A 22,277-nucleotide genomic window follows, 5' to 3' on the forward strand; every position below is an offset into this window, starting at 1 on the left:
TTAGAAAGACCAGTAGAAACCTTAAAACTAGATTATCAGAGCATATATATAAAATGTTAAAAAGTGCTTGGAGACCCATACGGTTTCTAAACACTTCAAATCAAAACATGCATGTAACCGTGTCATTTTAAGTCATTTTGGGGAAACCATTTAATTAGCCCAACATCACGTAATAAAGAAATTGATGTTATCCTCTCAAAAACTGAAATGAAATGGATATATAAATTAAAGACTTTGGTACAATTTGGGCTCAACAGTGAGTTCGAGCTCAAATGGTTCCTATAGTTTTATATCTCTTCTTTTAGCTCATCTATTTTAAATGAATGATGTACCCTTTTTAAATGTTATTGTTATATTTGTTTATCTCCTTTTTTGGGGGGTCTTATGGATGGACTTTTAATGAGTGATTAAGAAACCTGTTAGACCGGTTTTATATGGTGGAACGCAAATGTTTGGAGCTGGAACGCACTTCAGGAAATGAATATCATACCATCAGTATGAGGATACGTAAGTTGGTATATACATTTCCGGGTGGAAGCCTATGTGGTCCGCAAATGTCACTTCCGGTGACGCGTCTTCCGGCGGCATAACTGGAACGCAAGAATGTCACTTTGTGTGACGTGGAATAGGCTGCCGTGAGGACGGAGATGTCGCGTCCAATTATAGGTGTTCTGTGTTTGAGAATTAGAATAGTATTTAAACTAGGAAGCACACGTTCTCCTATGCTTCAGAAGACGGATGGTTATCCGAAATCGCTAAAGCAGGGGACTGATTGTGCTGTTCTAAGGATCCAGGAGCCGGATGCCGCGATAAGTGAATTGGGGGACACCTGAGTAACCGGGACTTGTGGTGACTATACTCTCGGTTTGCGATTGGCGGAATCTTGTTTACTGGAGGGTTTTTCAGCACCTCATTATTCTATATGCCTTTTTTAATCAGTGTTTGTGAGTGTGTTTTATTAAAATTCATTTAAATTACGGATAATGTACATTATCGCACTATTATCATTTCATCTTTCAAAAGTGCTTGACGGATAGAGAGCTTGATTAGTTTATCTGTGAAGTTGAATAGCTTGTATCCGGAGACATGATATCTACATGCTGATTTATCTGTTCCTCCATGTGAGTGGGACTTATAACAAATAAATCCATTTTCATTACAAACTGGATTGCCCTATGGGGGTCATTACGAGTTGATCGCTCGCTGCTGTTTTTCGCAGTGCAGCAAACAAGTTACTACTGTGCATGCGCATGCACCGCAATGCGCAGGAACATCGTACGGCTACAAAGCGGATCACTGCTGAGCGATGGATTTAACGAAGAATCCATTCGCACAGCCGATCGCAAGGAGATTGACAGGAAGAGGGCGTTTGTGGGTGTCAACTGACCGTTTTCTGGGAGTGGTGCGGCGAATGCAGGCGTGTCCAGGCGTTTGGAGGGCGGATGTCGGACGTCAATTCCGGGTCCATCAACGCTGGATTCATCGCACAGGGTAAGTAACTCTTACCCTGGCGTTCGCAGCCTTGCTATGCAAAAAAACCCTCCCCCATAGGCGGGGTCTAGTTGATCGCACGGGCAGCAAAAAGTTGCTACGTGCAATCAACTTGGAATGACCCCCTATGTTCTGTGTTCCTTTCCATTTCCAGTGTTGATCATCTAAAGAGAAATATGTGTAAACCTTTTTGAAGTGTTGAAGGTTAATTGAGGTTCTAGAAAAGAATACAGATTCCCTTACATTATAATGTGTAAGCCATTTGTATCACTGAATGTGTAAAGTTGCGCCACTTGGTATCACATTTTGTATATATATTATCCATTAGAACCACGGTGAAGGTTTTTTTTATTGTGAATCTAACTGACATTAAGCGCACAAAGGGTCAATATTCTTCTCCCTATAGCTTGTAAGCTTGCGAGCAGGGCCTTCCTACCTCTATTTCTGTTATTACAGTTTGTCTTATCACTGTTGTTTCCAATAGTAAAGCGCAACGGAATACGCTGTGCTATATAAGAAACTATAAATAAATAATAATTGTCCTTTATCAAGTATTCATTGACTTGTGTTTTATTTTAATATACAATTTTTTTAACATTTTATATGAATTAGAATAATTGTCACCAAATATATTATTATATTACTTTTTTATATACAGAAGATATCTTTTTAAATTGATGAATACATTTATTATCCCTTAATTAGTTGAATAACGCTTCCTTTTGGGGGACATTGTTCTCCAATTCTTTTGTTTTCTGCACTTTAAGGTGAAACAATTCCTTGTTACGGGAAGCTACAGTCCAACTAATAGTTGCCACGGAGTCTGACCAGTACCCAAGTGTGTGTATTTTTTCGGTTGTATCTATTTTGCCTTCGTGCTCAGGACCTGGAAGTGACAAAACGAGAGGGCAGGAGAGAACTTACGCCCTTACAACACCTAAATGTTTTCTTCATTCTCCGTTCGTTTGGGGTAATTTTTTCTTTTCTATGCAGCTTTGGACACTCGCCACACTTTATTATTCCAAATAGATTGTGACATGGACCCAGGGGGTTATGGGAAAGGTCCTCTCCACGAAGGTGAACTAGACGCTGTAAGGATAATATCTCTGAACCACCTCGATGTGATGACCTCTTAGGTACCCGTGAGAGCAACTCTTAACACAAAGAATAAACACGCAGCTGTTGGTTAAGAATCACTCTGGTTTATTATAGGGATTACAGCTTACTATATAGATAAGACACATGGGTGTATACAATATGTGCAAGAACTTAATTGGACAATGAAGGTAACATACGACACTACATGCAGGATATCATACAGCGGAAGCATGAATAACACGAGGGCACCACGAGCTCTATGTCCTTATAGGGGCTTCCGGACACGGACAGGGGTACGTGCTGAAATTAAAGAGCAGTCAGTACATAGTTTCAGTGTGTGACGTGGGAGTAGCTTCATAAGGTTATAACCTTCAATGGGAACACAGAGACGTCTTTGTCTCTGTAGCAATAACAGTGAGTAGAGAACACAGACCCTTTAACCCTTCAACCCCCTCTTAGAATCATAAATTCATATGATATGATTCTTCAAAGATGGTTTCCCTGAACGGTATTTGGCCAGATATTGTTTATAACCTGCAGGTGAGTTGTCATGTGGTGGGGCTATAGACTCATACATGAGATTATTCTCGATGGTCTTAGTTGTGAGCCGTCTGCAACATGGTAGGATGCAGAACACAATAACACATATAAGAATGAGAATAATCAAGATAAAGATTCCCAATTGTACAAGTGCTTGTTTCCAGTTCTCAAACCAACCGAAGTATTGGCTCCAGGGGTTATCAATGCCTGAATTCTTTCTCAATTCTACAGATAAATCCTCTAGTTTTTTATGGCTAGGGTGTATGGAGGCCTCTGCCTTAGCAAGCTTATGGAACTTAAAATATTCTACAATATATGTGGCTACATGTGTGTTGGAGGAGTTATACCATAAAGTGATCACCCCTCCCTTCTGTGAGATGTCAACCTCAGTTTTACAGGGGAGTGTCAGGACTGTGATAAAAGTCAGGGCAACACAAGCCCAGCATGATCCGTGGTTCACCATCGTCTTCTCCATGTATGAAGTCATCATTTTGGATGAGTTGGAGGTCGGGGCTGTCTGCCCCCGTTAGTACCTCTTCCTGCTGGAGGTCAGGGCTGTCCGCCCCCGTTAGTACCTCTCTTTGTTGTTGGGGGTCAGAGTTGTCTACTCCCGTTAGTACCCCTTCTGGTCTTCCTTCCCGGTCTGGTCTAGGTATGTTCTTTACTCGGGACGCATGTATCCAGGTAGGGCCTTCTTTGGTAAGGATCGCTGTTCTGGTAACTGCAACAACCTCTGTTTCGGGACCGTACGCAAAGTCTCCTGGTTCTTTGTTTCTGGGGAGAACCTTAACAACCACTCTGTCTCCCACCTGGAAGGGGTGAGTTGGTTCCTGTGGATTAGAGGGATTTTTCCGAACAACATTATGCTCAACTTCAGTCAGTTTGGTTATGAGAGACCTTACATACTCTTCCCTAATCTGATCTAGATCCCCCTCTTGCGCTATCATGGGTTTCTTTGCCCAGGCCAGGTGTTGGTGAGCTGCCTTCATAGGATTGTTAGGGTTGTTTCTTAAGCATGTAATGCATCTGCTAACATACTGATCAACTAGTAATCTCGCGTCTGTGATGTAAAAATCTTTGTCTAGTAATGTATGTGTTGTATGTTTGCTGTTGTGACCAATCCCATGATAGTGAGATATGAACAAAGGAGCGCTTGCTTGAGGTATACATGGTTTCCCCTCTTTGCAGATTAATCCTGTTTTAGGATTCTTCTGCATTATTGGAAACAACCAATCAGCTAAATCTTTGGGGGAGGCAGAAACTTGGAGTTCAGTAAGTAGATACTGATCATCTAACATGGGTGGGGTCATGACAGCCATGGCTTGGTGTATGGTGGGGAGCTGAGCTGCCTGGCGGGCGGAGCTATCTGCGAGAGCATTACCCCTGGAAATTTCATCAGCCCCACCAGTGTGGGCTCTACAATGTAAGATGGCAATGTCACTAGGCAGGAGTATTGCATGAAGTAAGTCTGTGATAAGTTGGGCATGTGAAATGTTCTTACCGTCAGCTCCGATGAAACCCCGGCGGGACCAGATAACTCCATGGTCATGCACAACGCCGTAGGCGTATTTTGAGTCTGTGTAGATGGTGACAGGTTTATCCTGGTACAGAATACATGCCCTGGTTAGGGCTATGAGTTCAGCAGCCTGTGCAGATTGATAAGGTATGGGCTTTGCTTCAAGAATGTCATTGGGCAGGCGCACAACGGCATAACCTGCTTGGTATGTGGAGTCATTTGGTCTAGTACAAGAGCCGTCAACAAAGATGTGGTCAGAATCAGGTACCGGTATGGGGGACATGTCCAATCTGGGAGATGTCTCAGTCTCAATAGTCATGCAGCAGTCATGGTCATCGGGCAAGTCGTCTAGGGGGCCTTTGAGACCAAGAAGAGCATTTAGTATAGGGGCAGGGCCTGAAGTTGCATTGGCATACTTAATAGTAAGGGAGGGATTTCCCAGCAATTGTACTTCATAGCCACTGAGGCGTTGGGCAGACATATGTTGCGTGTGGAGGCCTTTAAGTAGGGTAACTACATTATGTGTGGTATGTAGTACAGTAAGGTGACCTAGGGTGAGAGTCATGGCCATCTCAGCCACCATTGCGCAGGCTGCCAGGGCTCGAAGACAAGCAGGCATTCCCTGGACTGACACGGGCATTATGTTAGAAAAAAATGCCACGGGGCGCAGCTTACCTCCATGTTCTTGAGTTAGTACCCCCGCCATGGTTTTACAGTTGTCCCTTGCAAAGAGATGAAAAGGTAATACATAGTTGGGGAGGCCAAGTGCCGGACTTTTAATTAACAAACATTTCAAATTCTCATATGCATCCAACATTTCTTGTGACCATTGTATGTCTCTGGGTTTGTCAGCTAGTGTGGTTTGCCTCAGAATATTGTCATAATAGGAACAATCAGATATCCACTGTCTGCAGTAGTTTATCATACCCAGAAAGGACAGCATTTCCTTCTGAGTGGCTGGGCGGACCAGACCCAGTACAGACTGAATGTGTTGTGGACTGACCTTCCTCTCTCCTTCTGTGAGGACAAAACCCAGATAATCAACTTGCTTTTTACACCATTGCATTTTAGTTTTTGACACTTTGTGTCCACATTGACAGAGCCATTGTAGCAGTGATAAACCATCCTCTCGGCAGGCCTCCTCCGTTTGACTACAGAGAAGCAGATCATCTGCATACTGTAGCAGGACAGAACCTTGGGGGGGGGGTGCCATGATTTTAAAGTGGCTTGGAGGACAATGGTGTAAACAACAGGAGCGTCTATGAACCCCTGGGGTAACCTACACCAAGTTAATTGCTGGCCCCCAAAAGAAAATGCGAACAGCGGTTGTGTCTGTGGGTCAACAGGTATGCTAAAAAAGGCATTTTTTAAGTCAATGACGGTGAAGTACACAGCGTCCGCAGGGATGGCTGAGAGGAGGGAGTTAGTGTCTGGAACTATGGGAGCAATGGGGACAATTAGCTGGTTAATTGCCCTCATATCTTGTACAAATCTGGTTGATCCATCTGATTTAACAACAGGGTTGACAGGTGTACAGTAAGGAGAGACGACAGGTCTAAGTATGCCTTGCTGCAGGAATTGTTCTACCATGGGCTTAAGGCCATCCATTTTCTCTTTGGACAATGGGTACTGTTTCTGGTAAACGGGGTGTACATCAGATTTCAGTGTGGCCTTGTATGGGGTACAAGATATCAGGCCTGTGTCGAGGGGCCCTTCTGCCCATACGTGGGGGTCTATAGTGTCTAGTTCAGAGGTTTCAGTAATCACGGGGAAGTGTGGTGAGATTATGTCCATGCCTTTACCAGTAGGGGTAATGGTTATCTGTAGTTCAGTAAGGAGGTCTCTTCCCAACAAGTTAACTGGGCAGTCAGGTATGACAGTGAATGAGTGAGTCCCTATATAATGCCCACGTGGTGTGTCAATAGGGAGGGGTACAGTGGAGTAAGCTTTTGTGGGTATCCCATTGATTCCCATTGAAGGAGCGGACTTTCTCAAGGGTCCATGATACTGGTCCCTACACAGGACACTGGTGGTGGCTCCACTGTCAATCAGGAATGGAACACTTGTTCCATTTATGCCTAGATTGACAATTGGGGCCTCCTTCCAGTGATCAGTGAGCTGCATGAAAGTCGGGACACTCTCCTCCGGGCCCCGTCAGCGGGGTTGTCCCTGCCAGTCAATTTGGAACCTTGGGGCGTCTCTGGGAGTATTGTTAGTGGGGACAGGTTCAGTCAATGGTTGTTTAGTTTTATTAAAGGGGTAAGGACAGTCCCTAGCCCAATGTCCATCTTTTCCACAATTAAAGCAGGATGTATGTCGTCTGCTCGGAGGTGCAGGGGGCCCCCTATTCTGTGGGATGTCCCGCTGGGGGTGAGGGTTCCTGTACTGCCTCCGGGGGTTCTGAAAACTGTGGGTTGGTACATTTTGAGTAATCTTTTTGATGTCAAAACAGCCTGCTGCTTCCTTTTCATATAAATGTTTACCAAATACCTCAATGTTGTCTGAGGTCCAACTAGAAACACTTTGTTTTACAGTTAATGTCACTGTTGGCAACAAGTTGTTTATAAATGTAGAAATGAGTAAGTTGTCGGTATTAACTAGGGTGAGACCTGCCTCCTCTGACCAACACTTTTTAAATCTCTTCCAGAATTCAGTCACATTCTCACTAGGTTTCTGTTTGCAAGCTACTGCTACTGGGAGGGACGAGCGGGTTTTAAACACTGTGTCCATATGTTCACTCAGTTCATCCCACATTTTCTCTATGCCGTCCTGTGTATTGAGGGGGTAATTAGTGGCAGTTTGATTAGCCGGTGCTATAGGGGTACTGATTGTGGGCACTTTACTCCAATCCCACCCGTTGTAATGATCTATGACTCCGTCTATGATAAGCCTCATGTCTTCCTGTGTGAAACTGCGGCCTTTACAAGCCTTTTTTAAATAGGCGATGCAGCCCTTGGGTGCTACCGTAGGTTTGGGACAGTTCTTAATAATTCTGTCTAGATCCTCAATCTCAATGGGTTTTTTTAATAGTTGATCACCCACTGTCATAAAAGGCATGTGTGTCTCTGTCCCCTGTGCACCGCCGTCTGTCCCTGAAATGAGTCTACCGGACCGGGTATGTCCAGGACTAGTGATTTCATTAGTGACAATTGTGGAGTCCGCTGACTGACGAGTGGTTGCAGAAGCGGAGCGAGGGGGTGAGAGTGAAATGGAGATGGATGATGACTGAGGTGGCGGGGGCGTGGGGGCAGATGGCGGGGCTGGAATAACTGCAGAGGACAGGGCTAAGATGTCCTCGTCTGTTAAAGATGGGTATAGGCGATTGTAGGGTGGGGGACAGATGTTGTTAGTCAACTTTTGAAATCTGTCTTTTTCTTTTGCATGGAGTTGGGACTGAGTGTTGGATCTGTTCTTAGTTCTGACTTTTCTTGGTCTATCCTGCCAATGAGGGGCTATGGTAAGCCACTGCTCTCCCCCCGCCCGCATATATGTCATATCCCATTGAGGATCGTGGTCATACCACGGCCAAGCTTCCTTGTCCTCAAGGCATAAGCCTTTTACCATATCCATATAAAATGGTAAATTTGACCCGTCTCTTGGAAAGGGATCGGGACTTTTCATGGCTTCCGTCCAGCCAGCTAGGTTGTCTAGCCAGGGGTTAACAAGGTATTAGTTTGTAGGGGAGACACGAGCAACATATTCCTTGCAGGTCTCTCCCGGGAGGGGAGGGGGGTATTCAGTTTCTTTACTCTGGTCTGATCCCATATTACCAACAAGTAACTAACGTGTTTAAAGTGAAGTTGCAACAATCTTATCATAAAAACATAGACTGTTCCGAGCACAATGTCATATAATGCGCGTACACTTACCACCCGCGCAATATATATATTTCTAAAAGAATTCACAAATAACAGGGAAAGGGAACAATAGTCTATGTATGCATTCAGCTGATCTGATCATAGATCATTGGTAACATGTGGGAGTGCATATTCCCTACAAAAACTACCGGGGACAGAAAACAACAACAGTACAACAATATGTGACACCAAATGTTCGTACACTTACCACCCGTACAATTAATGTCCCTATAACTGTACACAATAATATTTGTCACAAATCAACTTCTAAATGTACTTAAAATCACTGTAAACAACAATGTCCTCTGACACTCAGCGTCCGTGCACTTACCACCCGTTCACTGAGTGTCCTTAATAGAAAAATTACAATATGAGTACTTATAAGACAGACATACAAATATTTAGGTGATCAAATCGAGGAGGCGTTGTTACGTGGACCCCTGGTCCTTCTATGGTATCCCTGATACCTGTGTATGGCGCCTTAAAAAAATCCTTTACATAAAACTACGTAACATTAAGTCCCGGACTTAAATATTACCTTGTCACGTGTTCCCGGAACACGGAGTGAGTTCAGATCCAGTAGATGGTCGCAATCCCTTAGCGGACAAGACAGACAACAAAATTCTCTATCTTACCGATCAGGGGACGATCGGCTGGATCCCGGCATCGAGCTCCCAAATTGTAAGGATAATATCTCTGAACCACCTCGATGTGATGACCTCTTAGGTACCCGTGAGAGCAACTCTTAACACAAAGAATAAACACGCAGCTGTTGGTTAAGAATCACTCTGGTTTATTATAGGGATTACGGCTTACTATATAGATAAGACACATGGGTGTATACAATATGTGCAAGAACTTAATTGGACAATGAAGGTAACATACGACACTACATGCAGGATATCATACAGCGGAAGCATGAATAACACGAGGGCACCACGAGCTCTATGTCCTTATAGGGGCTTCCGGACACGGACAGGGGTACGTGCTGAAATTAAAGAGCAGTCAGTACATAGTTTCAGTGTGTGACGTGGGAGTAGCTTCATAAGGTTATAACCTTCAATGGGAACACAGAGACGTCTTTGTCTCTGTAGCAATAACAGTGAGTAGAGAACACAGACCCTTTAACCCTTCAGACGCTACCGTATTTTTTTCTGTTAGTTCATACAGCAGTTGCGTCTTTGGACGCAGCTGCTGTAGGAAAATATGCTAATGCCTGCAGGAGGCATCATAGGTAAATAGACATCTTTTCCCGGCTTCACGGATCCGCTGCTGTGCTCAAAGATGCACATTTGATCTACTGCTTGCACATCGGGCATCCGAGTAACTTTGGTTACTCGGGATAGCTGGTGTTTTCATGCTGCCCGGGCCAGTCCCAGGAAGCAGCAACTGACCTCGACTCACCTAGAAAGCAGGGCCGACATGACTCAATTTTCTGAAACGCTGGTCATCGCCACCCCTTCCCTGCCCCTAAATGTATGTAGTGGCTTAAGTAGCACCATGACCGTCATCGCAGACAAAGATCTGCACATGTGCAGTACAGATAATGCGCAAATCTATAAACATCAGGATTGCATATATCTCTGAATTAGTTCCAAGGTCTGACTCACAGGATTCCAAAAGTTATGTACTTGTCACATGTTTAATTTTTCTCTATTAAGTTGAACAAACAAATACATAGTAGTTATTCATTAAAAATAACACGTAAAAAATGTCATTTGAAATAACTTATTTTCACTTTATTGCACCTAAGAAAAGCAATCAGCACGTGCAACACACAGCCAAAACCCATATAACTGTATAATCCATGACATACTGTCCTGCACTGGGCACATTGTAATGGTAGGCTGCTGGTAACATGAATGCAGTACAGACATGCGCCCTTTTACAGTATAACTGCAAGGTTATTACATAGCACTAGCTGCTGGGCTACTATTAGATCTGGACACACAGAGTCCACTGCCCCGGCAGAGGTGAGGCTGGCGCCGGCCTCCGGCACACCATAACACGGGTCAGCTGCACTGGCCGGCACACTCTCCTCCTCCTCCACCGGCAGGAACACGCTCAGCCCGGCCACAGTAACCATATTAACCGGAAGGAAATATCGCAGCATCACAGGGGCGGAGCGTCCGAGTCACGACCCCAGGAAGGTTACTACTGTGTGCACGCTGTGACTGGCCGGTATAGCCGCATACTGTACATATAGTATCCGTGCCATGGAACCTGGCACAGCCGGTAAGCCCCGCTCCCCTCACTGCATGTAGCGTACACCTGTAGCTAAGGGGAGATGACGTACGTGATAACAATATACTGTATGTACCAAACTACAAGGAAGCATGATTATATACAGTTTTATAATATACACTACAGTCCATGCTTCCTTGTAGTCTGGTACATGTATGAGTAACACAGCTTGCACTGTGCATTTTTCATAACTATTAGTATCTGATTAATTATGTCTGTATAGCTCAGAATACAGACGCCGTTAATATTTTGTGAACATTTTCATTTGTTTTAACGTGCAGACAGCTTCCAATGTCACTATAACTGAATATTATTCTATTAGAAACTCATATTGAGTGCTTTTACAATGAGGCAAAATATGCTTTTCTCTTATGTCCTAGTGGATATTGTGGTCTTGTACTTTAGAACCATGGGGTATAGATTGGGTCCACTGGAGCCTGGTACTTTAAAACTTTTAGTGTGTGTATGTGTGTGCTGGCTCCTCCCCTCTATGCCCCGCCCTCATACCAGACTCGGTTTAGAAAATGTGTCGGAGGAGCCGGGTGCACTTCTCTGGAGCTCCAGAGATTTTTTCCTTCAAGTTTAATTTAGTTTATTATTTTCAGGTAACTCTGCTTGGTAGACAGACTACCTGCTTCGTGGAACTTAGAGCGGTGACCGAACCAACCTCCTGAGGGATAATGGTTCGTTATCCCAGCTGACAGGACTCTGAGTTCCTGACGTACTGATCACACATCGTTAGTATGTGTGCCCACTCCAGTTGCTAGCCGCCGCCCTCTAACAGATGCCGAAGATACAGGTGCGGGGAGTGTTACACCGGGGTCCCGGATAGCGGGTCCCCGGTGCAGTTTTGGCGGCAGGTCGTGCCGCAGTCACAGGCCCAGAGCTGCGGTGCCCGCCGCTGACTAACTGGCAACGGGCAGACACCCCTCGTGGTCACTGTCACAGAAAGGCTTTGAGAGTACTGTATATATCTATTTCTCTTACGTCCTAGAGGATGCGGGGGACTCCGTAAGGACCATGGGGCAGTACGGATGGTGTAATGGTTAGCATTACTACCTCACAGCAATGAGGTCATGGGTTCGATTCCCACCATGGCCCTAACTGTGCGGAGTTTGTATATTCTCCCCGTACTCGCGTGGGTTTCCTCCGGGTGCTCCGGTTTCCTCCCACAATCCAAAAATATACTGGTAGGTTAATTGGCTTCCAACAAATTATCCCTAGCGTGAATGTGTGTGTACATGTGGTAGGGAATATAGATTGTAAGCTCCACTGGGGCAGGGACTGATGTGAGTGTACAAATATTCTCTGTAAAGCGCTGCGGAATATGTGTGCGCTATATAAATAACTGGTAATAAATAAATGGGGATAGACGGGCTCCGCAGGAGACATGGGCACTTTAAGAAAGACTTTAGGTATGGGTGTGCACTGGCTCCTCCCTCTATGCCCCTCCTCCAGACCTCAGTTTACTACTGTGCCCAGAGGAGACTGGGTGCATTACAGGGAGCTCTCCTGAGTTTCCCGTCAGAAAGTATATTTGTTAGGTTTTTTATTTTCAGGGAGCCTGCTGGCAACAGACTCCCTGCATCGTGGGACTGAGGAGAGAGAACCAGACCTACTTCTGTGAGTTTCAAGGCTCTGCTTCTTAGGCTACTGGACACCATTAGCTCCAGAGGGATCGGTACGCAGGTCTCACCCTCGCCGTCCGTCCCAGAGCCGCGCCGCCGTCCTCGCAGAGCCGGAAGGTAGAAGCTGGGTGAGTATGAGAAGAAAAGAAGACTTCAGAGGCGGTAGAAGACTTCATGATCTTCACTGAGGTAACGCACAGCGGTGAAGCTGTGCGCCATTGCTCCCATACACCTCACACACGGCAGTCACTGTAAGGGCGCAGGGGGGGCGCCCTGGGCAGCATATAAACCTCGATTTGGCAAAATTTTATATATATATATATATATATATATATATATATATATATATATATATATATATATATACGCACACACACAGCTGGCCACTGTATATATAAAGAGCCCCCGCCAGTTTTTAGTATATTTGAGCGGGACAGAAGCCCGCCGCCGAGGGGGCGGGGCTTCTCCCTCAGCACTCACCAGCGCCATTTTCTCCACAGCACAGCGCTGAGAGGAAGCTCCCCGGACTCTCCCCTGCTTATTCCACGGTGAAAGAGGGTTTTGAAGAAGAGGGGGGGCACATAATTTGGAGCATATATATATGTACAAACAGCGCTACTGGGTAAACATATATTTATATAGTGTTTTTTCCTGGGTCATATAGCGCTGGGTGTGTGCTGGCATACTCTCTCTCTGTCTCTCCAAAGGGCCTTGTGGGGGAACTGTTTTCAGATAAGAGGAGTCCCTGAGTGTGTGGTGTGTCGGAACGCGTGTGTCGACATGTCTGAGGTAGAAGGCTTTCAGGGGGAGGAGAAAATGAATGTGGTGTCTCCGTCGACAACGCCGACACCTGACTGGATGGATATGTGGAATGTTTTAAGTGCTAATGTACATTTATTGCACAAAAGATAAGACAAAGCTGAAGCTAGGGAACAGCCAGGGAATTAACCCATGTCTGTCCCTATGTCGCAGGGACCTTCGGGGTCTCAAAAGCGCCCACTATCCCAAATAGTAGACACAGATACCGACACGGATTCTGACTCCAGTGTCGACTACGATGATGCAAAGTTACAGCCAAAGTTGGCTAAATGTATTCAATATATGATTATTGCAATAAAAGATGTTTTGCATATCACAGAGGAACCCCCTGTCCCTGACACGAGGGTACACATGTAGAAGGAAAAGAAACCTGAGGTAACCTTTCCTCCCTCACATGAGCTGAACGGGTTATGTGAAAAAGCGTGGGAATCTCCAGACAAAAAACTGCAGATTCCCAAAAGGATTCTTATGGCGTATCCTTTCCCGCCAACGGACAGGATACGGTGGGAATCCTCCCCTAGGGTGGACAAAGCGTTGACACGCTTATCCAAGAAGATAGTGCTGCCATCCCAAGATACGGCTACCCTCAGGGATCCTGCTGATCGCAAGCAGGAGGTTACCTTGAAGTCCATGTACACGCATTCGGGTACCTTACTCAGACCGGCTGTTGCGTCGGCCTGGGTGTGTAGCGCTGTAGCGGCATGGACGGATACCTTATCAGCGGAAATTGAAACCCTAGATAAGGATACCATCTAATTGACCCTAGGACATATAAAGGATGCTGTCTTCTATATGAGAGATGCTCAAAGAGACATTGGTCTATTGTGTTCTAGAATCAACGCTATGTCGATTTCTGCTAGACGAGTCCTATGGACCCGGCAATGGACAGGTGATGCCGACTCAAAAACGCATATGGAGGTTTTACCTTACAAGGGTGAGGAATTGTTTGGAGAAGGTCTCTCGGACCTGGTCTCCACAGCTACAGCTGGTAAAGCCAATTTTTTGCCTTATATTCCCTCACAGCCTAAGAAAGCGCCACATTATCAGATGCAGTCCTTTCGGTCACAGAAAAACAAGAAAGTACGAGGTGCTTCCTTTCTTGCCAGAGGTAAGGGAAGAGGAAAGAAGCTGCACAACACAGCTAGTTCTCAGGAACAGAAGTCCTCCCCGGCCTCTACAAAATTCACCGCATGAGGCTGGGGCTCCGCTAAGGGAGTCCGCCCCAGTGGGTGCACGTCTTCGGGTTTTCAGCCACATCTGGGTTCACTCACAGGTGGATCCCTGAGCAATAGAAATTGTTTCTCAGGGTTACAAGCTGAAATTCGAAGAGGTGCCTCCGCGCCGGTTTTTCAAATCGGCCCTGGCGACTTCTCCTCCAGAAAGGGAGGTAGTGTTAAATGCAATTCACAAATTGTATCTTCAACAGGTGGTGGTCAAGGTTCCCCTACTTAAACAAGGGAGGGGATATTATTCAACTCTGTTTGTAGTCCCGAAACCGGACGGTTCGGTCAGACCCATTTTAAATTTAAAATCCCTGTACCTATACTTGAAAAGGTTCAAGTTCAAGATGGAATCGCTCAGGGCGGTCATCGCCAGCCTTGACGGGAGGGATTTTATGGTATCTCTGGACATAAAGGATGCGTACCTTCATGTTCCCATATATCCACCTCATCAGGCATACCTGAGATTTGCGGTACAGGATTGTCATTACCAATTTCAAACGTTGCCGTTTGGGCTTTCCACGGCCCCGAGGATTTTCAACAAGGTAATGGCGGAAATGATGGTGCTCCTGCGCAAGCAGGGTGTCACAATTATCCCGTACTTGGACGATCTCATAAAAGCGAGATCACGAGAGCAGTTACTGAACAACGTGTCACTTTCACTGAAGGTGTTACAGCAACACGGCTGGATTCTCAATATCCCGAAGTCGCAGCTGGTTCCTACGACTCGTCTGACCTTCTTGGGCATGATTCTGGATATGGACCAGAAGAAGGTTTTTCTTCCGACGGGAAAGGCTCAGGAACTCATGACTCTGGTCAGGAACCTATTAAAATCAAAACAGGTGTCAGTGCATCACTGCACTCGAGTTCTGGGAAAGATGGTGGCATCTTACGAGGCCATTCCGTTCGGCAGGTTCCATGCGAGGACCTTCCAATGGGACCTATTGGACAAGTGGTCCGGGTCATATCTACAGATTCATCAGTTGATCACACTGTCCCCCAGGGCCAGGGTATCTCTCCTGTGGTGGCTGCAGAGTGCTCACCTTCTAGAGGGCCGCAGGTTCGGCATTCAGGACTGGATTCTGGTGACCACGGACGCGAGCCTCCGAGGTTGGGGAGCAGTCACACGAGGAAGAAACTTCCAGGGTCTTTGGTCAAGTCAAGAGACTTGTCTTCACATCAACGTCCTGGAGCTGAGGGCCATATACAATGCCCTTCGTCAAGCGGAGACCTTGCTTCGCGACTTACCAGTTCTGATCCAGTCAGACAACATCACCGCAGTGGCTCATGTAAACCGCCTGGGCGGCATAAGGAGCAGAGTGGCAATGGCGGAAACCACCAGGATTCTTCGCTGGGCGAAAAATCATGTAAGCGTACTGTCAGCAGTGTTCATTCCGGGAGTGGACAACTGGGAAGCAGACTTCCTCAGCAGACACGACCTGCATCCAGGAGAGTGGGGACTTCATCAGGAAGTCTTCGCACAGATTGCAAGTCAGTGTGGACTGCCCCAGAAAGACATGATGGTGTCCCGCCTCAACAAAAAGCTGCAGAGGTATTGCGCCAGGTCAAGAGACCCTCAGGCGGTAGCTGTGGACGCCCTAGTGACACCATGGGTGTTCCAGTTGGTCTATGTATTTCCTCCTCTTCCTCTCATCCCAAAGGTGTTGAGAATAATAAGAAAAAGAGGAATACGGACAATTCTAATTGTTCCAGATTGGCCACGAAGGGCCTGGTTTCCGGATCTGCAGGAGATGCTCACAGAAGATCCGTGGCCTCTTCCTCTAAGACAGGACCTGTTGCAACAGGGGCCCTGTCTGTTCCAAGACTTACTGCGGCTGCGTTTGACGGCATGGCGGTTGAACGCCGGATCCTAGCGGAAAAGGGCATTCCGGATTAGGTCATTCCTACTCTGATAAAGGCTAGGAAGGACATGACAGCTAAACATTATCACCGTATATGGCGAAAATATGTTTTTTGGTGTGAGGCCAGGAATGCTCCTACAGAAGAATTCCATCTGAGCCGTTTCCTTCACTTCTTACAAACCGGAGTGAATTTGGGCCTAAAATTAGGCTTCATTAAGGTTCAGATTTCGGCCTTATCCATTTTCTTTCAAAAGGAATTGGCTTCTCTCCCAGAAGTACATACTTTTGTGAAAGGAGTGCTGCATATCCAGCCTCCTTTTGTACCCCCGGTGGCGCCTTGGGACCTTAACGTGGTGTTGAGTTTCCTTAAGTCACACTGGTTTGAACCACTTAAAACGGTGGAGTTAAAATATCTCACTTGGAAAGTGGTCATGTTGATAGCCTTGGCTTCGGCTAGGCGAGTGTCGGAATTGGCGGCTTTGTCTCATAAAAGCCCCTATTTAGTTTTCCATATGGATAGAGCGGAATTGTGGACCCGTCTGCAATTTTTGCCTAAGGTGGTGTCGTCTTTTCATATGAACCAACCTATTGTGGTGCCGGTGGCTACGCGAGACTTGGAGTATTCCGAGTCCCTTGATGTGGTCAGGGCTTTGAAAATTTACGTGGCCAGAACGGCTAGAGTCAGAAAAACAGAAGCACTGTTTGTCCTGTATGCAGCCAACAAGGTTGGCGCTCCTGCTTCAAAGCAGACTATTGCTCGCTGGATCTGTAACACGATTCAGCAGGCACATGCGACGGCAGGATTGCCGTTACCAAAATCGGTCAAGGCCCATTCCACTAGGAAGGTGAGCTCGTCTTGGGTGGCTGCCCGAGGTGTCTCGGCACTACAGCTGTGCCGAGCTGCTACTTGGTCGTATTCAAACACCTTTGCAAAGTTCTATAAGTTTGATACCCTGGCTGAGGAGGACCTCCTGTTTGCTCAATCGGTGCTGCAGAGTCATCCGCACTCTCCCGCCCGTTTGGGAGCTTTGGTATAATCCCCATGGTCCTTACGGAGTCCCCAGCATCCTCTAGAACGTAAGAGAAAATAAGATTTTAAACCTACCGGTAAATCTTTTTCTCGTAGTCCGTAGAGGATGCTGGGCGCCCGTCCCAAGTGCGGACTACTTCTGCAAGACTGGTATATAGTTTTGCTTACATAAGGGTTATGTTATAGTTTTCATCGGTCTCCGACTGAGGCTATGTTGGTTTTCATACTGTTAACTGGTTAGTTTATCACAAGTTATACGGTGTAAATGGTGTGGGCTGATGTGAATCTTGCCCTTGGTTTAACAAAAATCCTTTCCTCTGACTGTCCATCTCCTCTGGGCACAGTTTCTTTAACTGAGGTCTGGAGGAGGGGCATAGAGGGAGGAGCCAGTGCACACCCATACCTAAAGTCTTTCTTAAAGTGCCCATGTCTCCTGCGGAGCCCGTCTATACCCATGGTCCTTATGAAGTCCCCAGCATCCTCTACGGACTACGAGAAAAAGATTTACCGGTAGGTTTAAAATCTTATTTTTTGACATAGCCAGTATAATCTATTAACAGGGACCGCACGCCATTACAGGGGCGGGGCTTCCCGGAGCTGGACCTGAGGTGGGAAGGTGCCATTTTCCTGCTGCTGCGGATCAAGCTGCACACAACGCTGCTCCTCCAGAGACCCATGATGCTACAGGATTCTGTACTGGTACCAGGGGGTCTTAGACAGAGGGGAGCACACTAGCGACATCGCTGATGCACTCCTATCAGGTCATACATTTAGTTACTCTTATACTGTTGTGTTTCTGGTTGCTGGTGTCCGCTCCTCAAGTGTCCCTCCTGGGGCTCTCTAGGGTCTGTGTGGAGCTGTTTGGTCAGTCCTGTCCATTTTCTTCCACAAACAATTGGCTGCCCTCCCTGAGGTTCAGACTTTTTTTAAGGGAGTTCTGCACATTCAACCTCCCTTTGTAACGCCTACGGCGCCTTGGGACCTTAACGTGGTGTTGCAGTTTCTCCAGTCAAACTGATTTGAGCTTCTACAGGAGGTTGAGGTCAAATTTCTTACAAGGAAGGCTGTCACGTTGTTGGCCTTAGCTTCTGCTAGACGTGTGTCAGAATTGGGGGCTTTGTCCTGTAAAAGCCCTTACTTGATCTTCCACGAAGATAGAGCTGAGCTCAAGACATGTCATGCAATCACACTTTGACTGCGGCGCCATTTTTTTTTTTTTTTTGGGGGGGGGGGGATTCGATGCGGCATTATGGGGACATGGTCCGGACAACAGAAGCGGGTCCGGACCGTTCTCGGGGTGGCTGCATGCTGTCACATGCAGCCGCTCTGAAGAAGAAAATGGTGGCGGTTCGGCTGCATACGCAGCCATGCTGCTTATACAGAAGGCATCCTCAAATACCAGGTCAGCGATGCGATTGTGATGCTGATCGGGACTTAGCATGCTGGGGCTTGCCCTGGGCTGGACCGCCCCCAGCATGCGATCTTCAGCAGTAGCAGATTCTGCTTTTTAGCAGAATCTGCTACTGAAGCTGAATAGGGTCGAGAATCCGATGATGCTGTGATGGGCTGGAACCGATAGAGATGTGATGTGATGGGCTAGACCCGATGGAGGAATTACCGAACAGGAACTGATGGAGCTGTGATGGGCTGGAGCAAATGGAGGAATTATCAGACTTGACCATGGAGCTATAACTGACTGGACCCAATGAAACAATTATCAGACTTGAACTGATGAGGCTGTATCAGGCTAAACCCAATGAAGCCGGTGAGTGCAGAAGATGTAACTGCACTGGAGTCTCTGAATAGGATAAATCTGAAGGAGCTCACTTGTAGACACACAGCTAGGCTGTGGACAACAAAGGACTGGCAGCTTAATCTTCCCGGCTAGCAAGTCTTATACTTGCTGGGAAGCTGTGATTGGCATTATCAGCCAATGGATTGGGGCTTTGGAGTGGCTCATGTGATGTCACATGAGGTATAGTTAAGATGGCGACGCCTGGAACCCAGAGCCGGTGGGAGCTGACCCCCGTTGATTCTGGAGGGACACTGCAGATACCACCTTGAATGCCAGCTTCCCTCCTGCCAGACACTCGCCACTGCTGCTGCTCCTCCGAGCAGAGGATGCCACAGTGTCCGAACGGATAATGCGCTGGGACCCCCGCTACGCACTCTGCTTGAGCGTGACACCTGTATTCTGTGTGCGACTGTGGCTGTATCTGCATACGAAATGCTACTACCTAGAAAGCACTGTAACATAGCATTTTGTATGCAGATACAGACACACAGAACATAGGCATGCCGTATGTCATTTTAATTAGCATAAGCTGATGTGTCTCAATCGCATAGCGATGCACATAAGATGCATTTTCTGCAAAAAAAAAAAGACTGCCGACGCTAACGAAGTTGCACAGACCTGTCATCTCAATCATACCAGGAATCTCCAGATGTGTGGCGCATTGAGGCAAGATGTATGAGGACATGTCTGTACAACAGCTCAGCCACAAAATTGGTATTGTGTGAAAATCATCTGGCCTCAGTTCAACACTGCGTTCCATCTGTCTCTGGAAGCAATATCAGCACAAGAACTGGTTTTTGGGTTTCCATGGCTGGGCAGCTGCCTTAGGTCACCATGCACCTAACATCGGTCAGAGGGGGTAATTCAGAGTTGATCGTAGCAGCAAATTTGTTAGCAGTTGGGAAAACCAGGGCCCTCATTCCGAGTTGTTCGCTCGCTAGCTACTTTTAGCAGCATTGCAAACGCTAGGCCACCGCCCTCTGGGAGTGTATCTTAGCTTAGCAGAATAGCGAACGAAAGAGTAGCAGAATTGCTACTAAATATTTTCTTGCAGTTTGAGTAGCTCCAGACCTACTCCTAGATTGCGATCAGCTCGGTCCGTTTAGTTCCTGGTTTGACGTCAAAAACACGCCCTGCGTTCGGCCAGCCACTCCCCCGTTTCTCCAGCCACTCCCGCGTTTTTACCTGGCACGCCTGCGTTTATTAGCACACTCCCGGAAAACGCTCAGTTACTACCCAGAAATGCCCCTTTCCTGTCAATCACTCACCGATCAGTAGTGCGACTGAAAAGCGCCGCACGAACAACAGCAAAACTGCTAAGTTTTTAGTTAAATAAGTAAGCGCATGCGCATTTAGCAACAAATCGCAGCATAGCGAAAATCGGCAACGAGCGAACAACTCGGAATGACCACCCATGTGCACTGTGGGGGGGGGGGGGGGCAGATATAACGTGCAGAGAGAGTTAGATTTGGGTGTGGTGTGTTCAAACTGAAATCTAAATTGCAGTGAAAAAATAAAGCAGCCAGTATTTACCCTGCACAGAAATAAAATAACACGCCCAAATCTAACTCTCTGCAAATGTTCTATCTCTCTCCCCCCTCCCCCCCCCCCCCCCCCCCCTGCAGTGCACATGGTCTTGCCCAGCTGCTACCAAATTTGCTGCTGCGATCAACTCTGAATTACCCCCAGAGTTGTGTGATTTACACCGACATTGGACTCCAGTTGGTCCAATCTGGGTTTATCAGCTGTCAGGAGAATGCTTCCTGCCTAAATGCATACTGCCAACTGTAATGTTTGGAGGAGAAGGAATAATGGTTTGGCCTGTGTCCCTTAGTTTAAGTGAAGAGTGATCTTAATGCTACAGCATTCTATGGGGGCAATTCAGTTGTTTTGGGAGCGCCCAAATGTAATTGGCACCTACTGGAGCTATTCAGTTGTTCTCCCAGTTTGGTGTGCATGCCCCATGTGTGCACCCATTAGTACTATGTTTAGCCGTGCAAAGCAGCTAAACCCATCTAAAATCCTGGTTAGGGAGCTCAAACCACATTGTTTTTGCACATTTCATCTCGTACCTCAGGATGTGCAGGATGCTAGAATGAACACTATGGGGTATATGCAATTGCGGTCGAATTCCCGAAATTGTCGAATTTCGGGTCATTTTCGACCAAAAAAAAAATCGCCTATGCAATTCAGTGCTTTCCGACCAAAAAACGGACTTTCAAAATTCGACTTTTTGAAATTCGACTTTTTGCAAATTCGACTTTTCTGCAATGATACAAGTGCTGCAATTCGACCAAAGCATATTCAATTCAAGTTTGGAAATTCGACAGCAGTGCTTTTAGACAGCAAATTCGTCATTTTCAATCCGCCACACTTTGGAGGGTGAAAACAAATAAAAAAATTTTAAACATGTTTTTTTTTGTGTTTTTTTGGGGGGGAATAGCAGATCTATTTATATTAGAAGGGATTAGGTACTTTTTTTTTTTTTTTTTTGGAGGCACAAATATTATTTATATATTTTTTAAAATATTATTATTATTATTATTATTTTTTTATGCTGGAACGGTGAAATCATAAAAAAAAATGGCGTGGGGTCCCCCCTCCAAAGCATAACCAGCCTCGGGCTCTTCGAGCTGGTCCTGGTTCTAAAAATGCGGGGGAAAAATTGACAGGGGATCCCCCGTATTTTTAAAACCAGCACCGGGCTCTGCGCCTGGTGCTGGTGCCAAAAATACGGGGGACAAAAAGAGTAGGGGTCCCCCGTATTTTTAACACCAGCATCGGGCTCCACTAGCTGGACAGATAATGCCACAGCCGGGGGTCACTTTTATGCCGTGCCCTGCGGCCGTGGCATTAAATATCCAACTAGTCACCCCTGGCCGGGGTACCCTGGGGGAGTGGGGACCCCTTCAATCAAGGGGTCCCCCCCCCCCAGCCACCCAAGGGCCAGGGGTGAAGCCCGAGGCTGTCCCCCCCCCCATCCAATGGGCTGCGGATGGGGGGGCTGATAGCCTTTTGTGATAATAAAAAGATATTGTTTTTTCCAGTAGTACTACAAGTCCCAGCAAGCCTCCCCCGCAAGCTGGTACTTGGAGAACCACAAGTACCAGCATGCGGGAGAAAAACGGGCCCGCTGGTACCTGTAGTACTACTGGAAAAAAAATACCCAAATAAAAA

At 46.5% G+C, this 22,277-nt stretch overlaps 1 protein-coding gene across 1 annotated transcript in view; it reads left to right on the forward strand.

Moving 5' to 3' along the window:
* The first annotated feature begins 10,449 nt into the window (after window positions 1–10,449).
* CMC1 (C-X9-C motif containing 1) overlaps window positions 10,450–22,277 on the forward strand; it is a 128,156-nt gene continuing 116,328 nt past the window's right edge. The window contains exon 1 of the mRNA XM_063922272.1: window positions 10,450–10,737. Coding sequence (XP_063778342.1) covers window positions 10,719–10,737 — 19 coding nt within the window. The 5' untranslated portion in view covers window positions 10,450–10,718. The remainder of the gene's footprint in view (window positions 10,738–22,277) is intronic.

This window comes from Pseudophryne corroboree, chromosome 5, assembly GCF_028390025.1.
Source record: "Pseudophryne corroboree isolate aPseCor3 chromosome 5, aPseCor3.hap2, whole genome shotgun sequence".
Classification (NCBI taxonomy): Eukaryota; Metazoa; Chordata; class Amphibia; order Anura; family Myobatrachidae; genus Pseudophryne; species Pseudophryne corroboree.